The sequence below is a fragment of the Staurois parvus genome, unplaced genomic scaffold (assembly GCF_062004578.1).
Source record: "Staurois parvus isolate SC_StPar_1 unplaced genomic scaffold, SC_StPar_1.0 ptg001328l, whole genome shotgun sequence".
Lineage (NCBI taxonomy): Eukaryota > Metazoa > Chordata > Amphibia > Anura > Ranidae > Staurois > Staurois parvus.
Genome location: NW_028319124.1, coordinates 3,928,869 through 3,941,643, shown reverse-complemented (window position 1 = coordinate 3,941,643; position 12,775 = coordinate 3,928,869). Strand labels below are relative to the sequence as shown.

The following is a 12,775-nucleotide window of genomic DNA, read 5'->3' as shown; positions in this document are numbered from 1 at the left end:
ATGTGCATATCCTAAAGTACTGTGTAAATTGTCAGTGCTATATAAATTGCCTTTAATGACTCATAGTTTTTAAATCTCACTTGTCTTCTGGGACACTTGTGGCTTGAATTGTATTCAAGCTGAAAAATAAATGGCCCATATAGTCACCGCATATCTGCTAAAACCCACTAAATTATTTGCATGTCACTTCCCACAATTTAAAGTGATTGTAAAGCTTCAGTTTGTTTCCTAAAATAAAAAAGCATGTTATACTTACAGTGGGGAAAATTATTTGATCCCCTGCAGTTTTTGCTTGCCCACTTACAAAGAAATGAAGGGTCTATAATTTTTATCATAGCTGTATTTTAAATGATAGAGACAGAATATCAACCAATATGTACCACATGAGCACATAGCCAGTCTGTGGGAGCCAGAATTATTGTTGCTTGGCAAGGGATCAAATACTTATTTTACTCACTGAACTGCAACTCATTTATAACATTTGTATCATGTGTTTTTTTTCTGGATTTTTGGTTGATATTCTGTCTCTATCATTTACAGTACACCTATGATAAATATTATAGACCCTTCATTTCTTTGTAAGTGGGCAAACTTACAAAATCTGCAGGGGATAAAATAAATATTTTCTCCACTGTACCTGCTCTGTACAACGGTATTGCACAGAGTGGTCTATTTCTTCTTTTGGGATCTCTCATCAGCGTTCTCAGCTCCTCCTCCCTTCCGAGTGCCCCCATAGCAAGCCGCTCGCTATGGGTGCACTTGTACAGGCTCAGTCCCAAGACGGGCTATATGTGTCTATGACACACACAGCATGGTTCGGTCCCACCCCCAGCTTCCTCCTCACAGGATCTGATTGACAGCAGCAGGAGCCAATGGCTCCCACTAATTCCTCTGAGTCCTGTGAGGAGAGACAGAACGACCAGCGCTTCTGCTCCTGGGCACAGCACTGGATCTCTATAGGACTCAGGTAAGTATTTAGGTGGGGCTGGGGGGAGCTGATCATAGAAGGTTTTTTACCTGAATGCAGAGAATGACCAATGAACTAATTAATAAATCCATGATTTGGTTTGGTATGAATTCTGTTTTCAAAGGTAACTGTTGTAAACTTGATGACAAAAAAAAAAAAATACGTACCCTCCACTGTGCGCACTTGAAGGTGTGGGTGTGGTGCTTTCTAGGCTTGACTGCAAATCTAAAAGACAAACAATTCAGTTAAACATTAAAAGCATCACATTTATAGTCCATTTTACTACAAAAACACATTTTTCTTTAGAAGATTTTTTTTTTTGCAAAAAAACAAAAATATAATCAGATAACTAAGCCCTCCTATCCTTTACAGCTGAGGACAGCACCATCTTAGCCCCTGTTTAGATCTGTAGTAGCCATGGTGCTACACATGTGATCATCTATGCCACATGAGGACTTGAAATTATGATTGACAGCTGACAAACTCACTGGCAAGTATGACAGTTAAAGTAGAGCTATAGGCAAAACTTTTTTTTCATTTTGGATATAGTAAGGGAGGATTATAACCCCTGTCAGATTATTTTTCACCATCTTTTTCCCATTTCAAAGATTTCCCTTCACTTCCTGTCCCATAGCCAAAACAGGAAGTGAGTGGAAATCCCTACAAATTAAGGGAATTCCTTGGGGACCCCCAGGTCATCAGAACCAGTGTCCCCATTGAAAGATTCCTCTCTATTACTTTTCTGGGGACAACCCAAAATCTGGGATTTTCTTTTACTTTCAATGATAATGGCAAATAGGGGGAATCTCCCTAACGGGGGCACAGACAGCAATACAAACAGGCAGGGGTTCTAATCCATCTCCACTTCATCCAAAAGAAAAGGTTTTGCCTTTAGTTATACTTTAATACTAAAGACATCACATTCATACACAAAACAGCTTTAAAAAAATGTAATGTGCATTCAGAATATTTATAATAAATCAGAACTACTAATCCTGATTTAACGGATTCCCTAAACAGACCTCATTCACACAGCATCTATGTGCCAGTTGCAGCAAAATGTCAGCAGCATCCTGCGTCTGGATTCATGGGTTGATTCTGATAGATGTGGCCACTCAGCCTGTTCAACTGTAATTGCACATGGAGCAGTCCTCTCGGTTAGATACAGACGATTGCCCCTGGATGCAAACTGTTTGCTGCAAGGGTGATCAACGGTCACTAGCCTCAGGTAACCACTCCATGTGCAATCACAGTAGCTGCAGCCGCTGCCGCCGTTAGCCTGTCATTGCCTTATGAATAGTTGAATATGAACTGTGAATCCAGCTGCAGGATTCCACTGAATTCATGCAGCAGTTGGCGCATAAATGCCGAGTCCGGGAGGCCTAACTGTATTGGGAAACCGTTCCAAGTGACTGTAAACCCTTACATATAACCAGTGAAGTGATTAGCCTCAGGTGCAGCCTTCTCTTCTCTACAGCCGTTCAACATTTAGAATTTATAGCCTCAGTGAGGAGAGCTCTGAGAGCAGATTGGAGGGAAGGGGACACACTCCTTCACACAGCACACTGGAACAGAGCTGAGGTTGTCAATCACAGGCTGCGTGCAGGAGGTCCCTCCCCTGATGTCAGGAAAACTTGTCAAAAGTGATTCATGCTGATAGTAGAGGAAGGAAGCAGCAGACAGAAATTACATTTAATCCTCTTATTTGAGACACAGTGTTTCTCAACCTTTTTTCAGTCAAGGTACCCTTAAAATTATGGATAGTCCTGGGGCACCCTTTAAAATTATGGACAGTCTTAAGGCACCCCATTCTAAAATGGGGTGCCTCTAGACTGTCCATAATTTTAAAAGGGAACCCCATTCTAAAATGTGAAAAACTATTCTAATAGTTTCATATAATGCAGCAACATCCCCCGGTTTTTCTCCATCACTGAGCTAAGATGTCCCCAGCACTGATGGAGAGGGACAGGGGAGGGTCAACTAGGATGCTGTGCAGGCAGCTGACATCCTCCTTATCAACTGATGTCAGTGGTTGTCAGGACGCCAGCAGCTAGAAGATCGTAACGGTGCACACCTGTGGTTTTGTGTAACTAAAAGGCAGGCTTTTTCCATTTGCTGGCTTGTATACAGGTTTTGGACAATTTTTAGACATTTTGCCAAGGCACCCCTGAAGAAACCTCAAGGCACCCCAGGGTGCCTGGACACCCTGGTTGAGAAAGGCTGCTATAGAGGGGATATTTTTTGTTCATATTTCATGTCATGATTTACAACCACTTCACACCAGATAAGTGCGTTCCAGTGCAGTCAACAAAAGTAGAACATGCTGCTCTTTTTCTGTATAGAACACATCTGGAACGTGGCAAAAAGCATAAAAAAAGAACCAGAACGCACATCTTTAGTGGAGATGAAAAAAGGGAGAAAAAACGCACCAGGACACATCAAAAATGCGCACGCAGAAATGCATCCGGAAGGAAAAAATTGTGGTGTGAACAGGCCATAAATCAGTAGAACCTAAATTAGTAGTTCCGCATGATTATAAATATTTAGGATTTTAATTACATTTTTAAAGTGGAGAAAAACCCTCCTATTGTTTTTTACAGCCAAGGAATCTGCCATCTTAGCCTCAGTTTTATTTTCAAATGCCTTGGTGATCAACTGTGATCAGTTATGACACCAGCCATTTGATGGATTGGCAGTGTGGCTGAGAGCACAAACAAATGTGACAATTACATTCCCTGCGCGAGTCAGGGACGTAACAGTTTTTTTGAAACTGTTAAATAAATGGGTTTAGTTCTGCTTTAATGTTGTTTTGTATATAGTCATACATAACATCTAGTTTTATATGTACAAGGTGGAAGCCATGTGCTCCTTATACACGAGGGCTCCGTTTTTCTTGCTTGCTAGTGCTGCACAATGATTGTGCTCACCTGTTCAGGTGCTCCTAATTATAGGAAGGTACCCTGACATTCAAAACTACCTCTGGCACCTGCCACAACATATTGTTCTCTAAACATTATTATTATACAGGATTTATATAGCGCCAACAGTTTGCTCAGCACTTTGCAATATAACAGAAGACAATACAGCAACAATACAGTTCAATACAAGAGGGTTAGGAGGGCTTTGCTCCTTGGTGCTTACAATCTAAGAGGAAGGGGCTGGTGGTACAAAAGGTAATAACTGTGGGGGATGGACTGGTAGGAGGAATAGAAGATTCCATTATTAGCTGAGGGCAGGATAGGCTTTCCTGAAGAGAAAGGTTTAGAGATCGCCTAAAAGTGAGCAGAGTAGGCGATAGTCTGATAAATTGGGGTAGAGAGTTCCAGAGGATGAGAGAAGCTCTGTAGAAGTCCTGGAGACGAGCATGGGAGGAGGAGACAAGGGAGCTAGAGAGCAGGAGGATGTGGGAGGAGCGGAGAGTACTGTTTGGGTGATATTTGGAGACTAGATTGGTGATGTAATTTGGGGCAGAGTTATAAATGTTTGGTCCACCCAATCATCAGGGGAATTCATAAAGACACTCTTTAGAACCCGAACAAGCCTCTGCATGACAAATGTTGGTGACAAATTCAGGCACATGTTGTAAACTGGTAGGAACATGAATCTGGGCCACGCACCGTGTGTGCCGGCACACTGCGACTGAAGCATCCATACAGACACTCCATCCTCAGTGCAGTTGAGCTTCCTCCTGCCACCACAGTTGTTACACAGACAGCAGTAGCCAAGAATCTTCAAAGCTTGTTTGACAGAGCCTGGTGGAGATTCACAGACACTAGTTCCCCATCAAGTAAACTCGTGATTGACAGCAGGAGGATCCAAAGCCAGTAGACAGCCTGATATTCGCTATATGATCTGTCCACTGCCAATCACAAGGAATGGTGAACTAGTGTCTCAGCATCCTTATCAGGCACCACCCTCTTTCAGTGTCACAGGTTGCAAGGGGGCTGTCAATTGAGAAGCCGACAACATCCTTAAAAACCAGTGACGGTAGGGGATGAGGTGGTGATGGATATATGCCACCTGCTACACAGCATACAGAGACAGGCACTCTGCCTGTCCCTGTGCACCAACTTAAGAGTTGGTCTTAATTACCTCCAGTTTCGTTATGTATGAACTGGAGGTAATTATATTTTTAATTTGATGCAATAATAGCGCAATTTCGTAAAGATAGTGCTATTAGCAACTACCAGAATCTTCCTTGCGTGTCCTTAAAGCTACCGAAATAGGCAGCAGCGATTTGTTTTTATTTGGTTTAGACAATCTTAAAGGGCCATATCACTAGAAGTGTATCACTAATTCCCCCAAAAATGTTTAAGAAAATACATCCTCCATTTAACTTACAGGTGAGATTTGTGGGAAAAATAATTGGATAGCCTACAGAAATGCATACCTTTAGGCTGTACAAACTCTGGTTTGGCGACTTCAAAGCAGTAATACAGGTCCGCTAAGAGTGCAACAAGATTGACCTGATGACCAGAACAAAGAAAAACAATTTAACATCAACATACTTAACATATAATGGTTTATGGCAAGTGGGCAACAAGCAGTATACACAGGGTGTTCTCTTTTACTCACCCGCAAAGCTGCGGGCACGTAGAGCAAGTCTTCCAGGGAAAGTGGACAAGATGGAGGTAGATGCTGGGCATAGAAATCTATGAGAAGCTGCAGGTTGTACAGACTGTCAGCTACAGACATAGTATCCTTCAAACAGACATCTGCAGGAAACAGAGACAATCATAATAGTAGCAGCAGCAGCACTGATCCCTGTTAGCAATTAAAAACCAACTCTGGACAATAAACAGATTAACTTTGTTAACCACTAATGCCATCCAGGATACATTTCAGGATTCAGGATACATTTCAGCAGTGATAAAGACTTGACAAAAGGCTCAATTCATGAAGCTTTGCACAAGGACGAAGATCTTTTTTTTCCTGTATTTTCTGCCAATCTGACTTTAATTTTCAGACCTTTTTGCCTGAAAAGGACAATCACTCTTTTGAAAAGAAGTGGTGGTGGTGAGGGTTGTTGGTAAAAATGGGTGGCTATGTCATGGTTTTATTGACCCCCTGGTTGCCTACATGAACTGTCCCACTACAGCCAAACAGAGCTGTACACATGCTGTGGTCACGAGGCTTCACTTCGTGGCAGACAGGCGGTATGGATCATCAGTGGGAACCAAGAGCTGTCTTTGACAGCTCGGTCTCTGTGCTGGGAGCGGGTTGTGAGTACGCTCTAAGCCCAGAGACATCGACCACTAAGTGATTAACATGTGCAGCGTGTGAGCAATAAAGCCCACCTTTCTACCACTGCACATATGTGTTATGCGGGTGGCAACAGGTTAATAGGTACGGTGTCTAAAAGGCCCATTCACTTGTTAACTGGGCAGGTAGTGTTTATACTGTTAGTTACCTGGCTGTCATGGTAATCCATTGACTTCAATGGTTTAATTCACTAAACCAGAATAAGTATACAGGTTGGGGATTTATTAGGCAAGCACTAGGTGACTCGGTTATCTTTCCTTCCACCATGGGTGGAAGGAAAGAAAATCGCTCGATTACACCATCAACACAGTGTCTGTCAGTGTTCAAGTGATTTTCTTTCCGTCCACCTATGGTGGATGGGAAAAAAAAAAAATATTTATGGCTTGCCTTAGTATCTCTAACAGTCATTTTTCATTTTTTGCCTTAGTATCTCTAACAGTCATTTTTTCATCTTTTGCCTTAGCATTTCTAACAGAGATTTTGCACTGTTTCAATCACATTTCACTTAAACACATGAAATTTGTACTCACCTTGCAGCCGGAGCTCGCTCGGGCAGTAATAGTGCACAGTAGCAGCCAGTGCACTCCCATTAGACAGGTCTCTGATGGAAGACACTGAGGTGAAGCAAGGGGTCTGCCTAGACAGCGCCTTGTCCTTCCGATACCGGATCTAGCAGAGAAACAGCAGGCAGTTTAAACATTTAATACTACCATCTTCCTCCACCTATCTACTGTGTAGCTCTCAGCTGTGTAATACATAATGCACTAGTTATAAACTACTCTATATCTGTAGTACTGTGGACAATTCCCCTAGCAAGCATTTTACAGACACCAATTACCGATGAGACGTTTCTATAAACCTACAGCGTGGTGTGCACAGTGTGATCTAACACTACACCTGCCATATTACATTTTACATTGTGTGCGCTGCGTGCCGCTCGTCAAAGACTATACAGGCCGGTGCGTGTACAGAACATGCAGCCACTACAAGGGTGAGTGCACAATACATACATACAGCAAGCCATGGAATACAAAAAGAAATGAAACAATGCATATCAATATAAATTTATTTATTTTTGTTAAAAGGGTTGAATAGGACATCCACAAAAATAACAGAAACGTTCAGCAAATCTGATTTTCTTCCCTTTACACGAGTGGAATAAAGACCTATTGCATAAAGTGAAAAAAAAAGTGTACTTTCTTTAATCCATGGATCACTTTAATAGGAGTACTAATTACACAAAGTGGATTTAGTGAAAACCTATTACTAATTAAACGATTTATGGAAGACTCAAAGTGAAGTCATAGATTTTGTGAATGGAGCTTCAGAGGACAAGATGGCCACCTTCAGATGTTGGTTTGTTACACGATGAACTAATATGTGGCAAAGTTGTTAAAAGTGAGCAAAATATAAAGCTGAGATTAGGTCTAGTTTTCCCTGTGAAGGCCAGTGTATTAGAAAAGCCACACAGCAGACATTAATCCAAAAGGAAGATATCCCGTGCTAGATGTCTAAAGCCGGCCATACATGGATCGAAATTTGGCAGGTTGAGCCGGGACTGGCTGAATTTTGATCCATGTATGGGAACCATGGTTGTACTCAATTCTACCTATTGATCAACTTGTTTACAACCAGCCTGTTGGGTTTTTCCCCAAACGATTAGCGCCTATAGCTATGGCTACGGATATAGCTCATAAGACTTATCGCTGGGGTTAATTTATTAAAATGTGAGGGTGCAAAATCTGGTGCAGCTGTACATGGTAGCCAATCAGCTTCTAACTTCAGATTGTTCAATTAAACTTTGACAAAAAAAACTTGGAAGCTGACTGGTTTCTATGCAGAGCTGCTCCAGATTTTGCACATTCCAATTTTAGTAAACCAACACCTGTGTGATCTGCCGGCAAGGAAGGCTCCCCATCGACAGACACAATAGCACACTGGGAGGGATTCCCCAATCTACACTGACTGTGTTGATGGTGGAGGTGAGCAATTTTCTATCCTTCCACCCATGGCAGAAGAAAATTGCATAATCTATGGCTTGTTTAAGTGTCTAAAAACAACAGAGGCATGAAAACATGTTTCACTGCTCTTGCTGTGTACAATGAATGTACAAGGGTAGCAGATGGCCTGATTGGAAAAGCAGACAACAAGTTGTCAGTCACAGGGGGAGCCATCATATCAAGTCAAGGACAAGATGAGGACAACATAATTATCATGTATTAGAGATTTACATTGGAGAACATGAGCTATCACATCTGAGCTCTATACAAATAAAGAGATTTAGGTTTTTTTTTTGCAAAAGCAATGCAAAACACAACAATGGTGTATGCACAAAAGCAGTAACCCACTGCAATACATAAATAGAGGTTAAGTTTTACCAGTTTAGAGCTATCCCAGCAAGAAGAATGAGGGCCCATTAACTCTTGTACACTGTGGCAATGCACACTAAAAAATCATGTTTGCAACAACACCTGCTGTATGTGTGGTGTGTTGTGGTGCCATTCATTGTGAATAGCATCCCAACACTGTACAGTAGAGCACAGTGCACCACATCACATATACTGGGTGTTGTAGTGTGCGGTTTTAAAAAAAAGAAATGCGCATTTTTTATATCCTTTGTGGCGTGTTGTTAGCTTATTCATAATGAATGGCTTCCCTTAAGGCCCAGCACTGGTTAATATAAAAAAAAAACTACCCTCGCAGTGGGGCATCCCTGGACTGCAGGGGTTAAATGCTCATTAAAGTGGAACTTTACTCATAACAGCTTGATAGAAAAAATAATGTTCTTTAGCAAGAAACATACATTCCACATTAATAATTATGAAACCAAAATAGTGTGTTCTGTAAATTGCTGTTTCTTCTGGCTGGGGGCTGCCATTTTGCTGAAGCCCAGAGCCCCTGAGCAGCAGTAAATCTTTAGGCTGTCAGCAGATCCTAAAAATAGAGAGCAATTGAGCATGTGCAGAGCAGGGTGAAGCAGTGTATTACTGGATTTTAAACAGAATAGGCACTTATTTGTAATGTTTTACATAGCTATACCTGCAAAAGGGGCCAACATGAAGTGATCTAGCAGGACTTAATTTTCTGACTAAAGTTCCACTTTAAGTCTAGGGTTGGAGGAAACACCTGCAATACTTACCTTATTCCTTGCTCTGGCAGGCTCCATCTGTGCAACCAGTCCCCCATAGACTCCTTCTGGCCATACACGGATCACAGATCCGCCTGCAGGCATATCACAAATAACTGAATGGACTCCCCCACCCACACAAGTGAGGGGACTAGAGGAATCCTCCCAGCTGAGACCTTATATTCTGACAGTGAGAACTCCTCTGCTGCCAGAATACACTGATCAAAAGGAAAACTGTCCAACAAGCTGGTTCAGGAGTCGTTGACCATTATATCGATTTCTCTGGGAATGGCCACAGATGGATCGAAATGCATCCAGTGCCTGCTGAATCAGCCGAATTTTGATCCATCTATGGCCAGCTTCAGACACTCCAGCCAGCCATCATGTAATAACGCCATCAACTAGTCTGCCAACTACCATAATGTGGGATCAGAGTCCCCTCACAGCAGACTGACTTTGGAAATCAAGGCTGCCATTCTAGGTGGCAGGTTGGCTTTAAAGCTGAAGTCCTGGAAAAGCAAATATTGTTGACATCCAAGAGTCCTATGAATTCTTACTTGAATCTTGGGTGTACTTTATGGATTTCTTCCTGATCTGTGCATAGTCCAGGGTGAAACTTTCCCTCAAAGCAGGAACTTCCTGCAATAAAGACCGCTCTCTGCCCGCTCACCTTGTGTGGCGTGATTGGTTTGGTCTTTGCCCCTTCCTGTAGGCAGCCTGTAGTGGGTGGGCCTGTTGGGTCCCTCAGATTGCTCTGCTCTGTGAGGGACCCAGCTACAATTAGCCAAATCTATGCCGTTTTTGGCCCTGCAATCACATCTGGCTCACCAAAGTTGAATTTAATACTAACTGAGCCAGGAGGAAAATTCTATCCTATCAGAAGCAGTTGGGCACCCATGGGTGTCGCAGTCGCTGCATACAATAGCTATCAGTGGAGATTGCTCCATCCACATTGTTTAGCATGGATGGGACAGGCAACCTATTTTCTCGCATTCATCCGGCAAGCTGAACAAAAAGAAAAAAACAAAAAAAAAACATCAGATGTAGAGTACTGAGTCAGTATAAGGGCCAAGAAACTAGAATTTGTAAAAGAAATAATTAATGGCAGCTCCAGTTTTTCTTTCAGGAAAGGATCTCTTTAGGCCAGCTCCGTACAGAAGGATAACAAAGGCCCAGAAGGTCAATATATAGGACCTGGAGAGAACTGGATGGGTTGCCCACGGAAACCAGCCTGATCCCACTTCACGTTTCCAGTTGAGGCTAGACAAATCTTAGACTCCGATTGGTTGCTCTGGGCAACAGTACTGTCTCATTGTTCCAGTGCACCGGTCAGGCCCAGTTCACAAGACTCCATGTTTATTTTTTTACCTCATGTAACCCAGATCAGGTGACAAGGCCGAGAAAAAAAATATACTAGAAAAAACAAACAAACACTCTTTAGAAAGCTCCATTATTTATTTTGTAAAACACCTGACAGCGGAAGTTTCCTTGCAAATTTTGTACCAGGAGATATCACATCACAAAATATGCAAATCTAGATTTCTGCATAGCGAAATGATAGCAGAAAGACGTTAGCGGTATACTTCTGAAAAAAAATTTTTTTGTACCACATGGTATAAAAGGAAGAAATTCAGATTTGACCTAAATAAAGAAAAAAATTACAATAAATGTTTTTATACCAAAAAAAAAAATCTAAGATTTTAGAATTCTGGAAAATGATGGCGTGCACAATACGTTACCACAGGAGGCTTATTCCCAGACTCCTTTAAACAAAAAGCGATGGCATGCTAAACGCAACGGAAAAGAGCAACGGAGAAAGTCAGGGCAGCTTCATATCAGGGGGAATGACAGAGAGACAGAGAGTCTGGACAGCAGGGCCTAGAGCAGAAGTGTCCTTGTTTTAGTCAGCGGTACACTTGTCTGGGGAGAGCCATAAGCACCTCTGGTATAATGAGAGAGACTAAAATGGCTGCTAGCCTGAGGCAAGCCATGATAAAAAGGAAGGGGGAGGGTAAATATATAGGATATCAGATCTCGGGAGCTTAACCAGACTGGTGTAATTATTCATTTATAAAAAGGAAGACTTTCGGGTTTTTTTCTTGAAGGGAACAAAAAAAACCATGAGTGGATCCACAATATAACAGGGCAAAATGCTGCATTTCTGTTGTGTAGGCCCCTCTGTGCAATAAAGCGTATTGATGCCGTCTGGAGACACCAGACATGAGACGGAACCAACAACAGAATATTTGCCTTCTATCCTGAACTGAACACTGGCATGAATACCTCAGATATTAAAACCCACATTTTACCGAGTTTTGGATGCAGCAGAAAATGGTCAGAGCCCCGGTCAGATTTTTATATCACAGTCTGTGGGGAGGATTAACCCCTCACTGGCCTGTATCAGTGACATGGCACGACACGACGTGGCACAATTAGGAAGCCACCCGAGAGGGTCATTTGTCAGCTCAGTGAGGTAAAGCCTGGAAGAAGTGCAGGCTTTGTATCACCAAGTCTCTGACGCTGCGTCTGTTACACAGGCCGGTGCCGCGGTCGGCAATGCTATGCCCATTGATGGCGGTTAACAGGCTTTGCATCACTGAAGTGCCTCAGCCGCTCTACCTACCTCTGACACGGGCGCAATCAGGGCCGTGGATAAGGGGGTACCACCAGTCCTCCTGTACGGGGCCCAGGCCAGCAGGGGGGCCCAGGCAACTAGGTGACTCGGATGTGGGCAGGGAGAGTAATCAGCACAGCATGGGGGCAGTTACTGGAACTGATCCCCTGTATGGATCTTTCTGCAGCAGCTGAAAGCTGGCTTCTGCTCCTCTCCCTCCTGCTGGTTTTCAGCTGAAGCAGGGAGAGCCATACAGAGGATTGATTCCAGTAATTGCCACCCCACCTCACCCATCACCCTCCCTGTACACCAGGGATGTCAAACTGGTGGCCCGCCAGCTGTTGTGAAACTACAAGTCCCAGCATACCTCTACCTTTGGGAGTCATGCTTGTAACTGTCAATCTTGCAATGCCTCTCTGTGGTTTGGCAACAGCTGGAGGGCCGCCAGTTTGACACCTGTGCTGTACACCATACATTTCCTCCTGTTGCCCAAGCCCCCCTGTGTGCCCCCCACTCTGCAGTCCTGCTGGCTTCTGTCTTCTCCTTATCACCGGCAGCTGAAAGCACACAATAGGATCCTTCAGGATGGAGAGTGGGGGTAATATGTCATATTTACCAGCCCCTTCCTTTCCTGAATGAACACAATGAGTGATTGGTACCGATCACTCACTGTGTTCATTCATAAACAAAGCCTAGTAAACTGTGTTTTTTTTGGAGGGGGGGGGGGGGGCCTGTCAGGTTGGCTGTATGAGGCCCTGTGGTACAATGGCTGGTCAGGGAGCTTAGTAACGCTGAGCCTCATAAA

At 43.1% G+C, this 12,775-nt stretch overlaps 1 protein-coding gene across 3 annotated transcripts in view; it reads right to left on the bottom strand.

Moving 5' to 3' along the window:
* The window catches only part of CAMSAP3 (calmodulin regulated spectrin associated protein family member 3), a 165,823-nt gene that overhangs the window by 28,914 nt on the left and 124,134 nt on the right, over positions 1–12,775 (bottom strand). For 2 of the 3 annotated variants that reach the window (XM_089661280.1, XM_089661281.1), the window contains 4 exons: positions 6,760–6,898; positions 5,543–5,682; positions 5,358–5,433; positions 1,135–1,192 (listed from right to left, as the gene is read on the bottom strand). In XM_089661280.1, the coding sequence (XP_089517406.1) occupies positions 1,135–1,192; positions 5,358–5,433; positions 5,543–5,682; positions 6,760–6,898 (413 nt within the window). Of the gene's footprint in view, positions 1–1,134; positions 1,193–5,357; positions 5,434–5,542; positions 5,683–6,759; positions 6,899–11,095; positions 11,144–12,775 lie in introns of all 3 variants that reach the window. The other variant, XM_089661279.1, reaches the window with a different exon arrangement.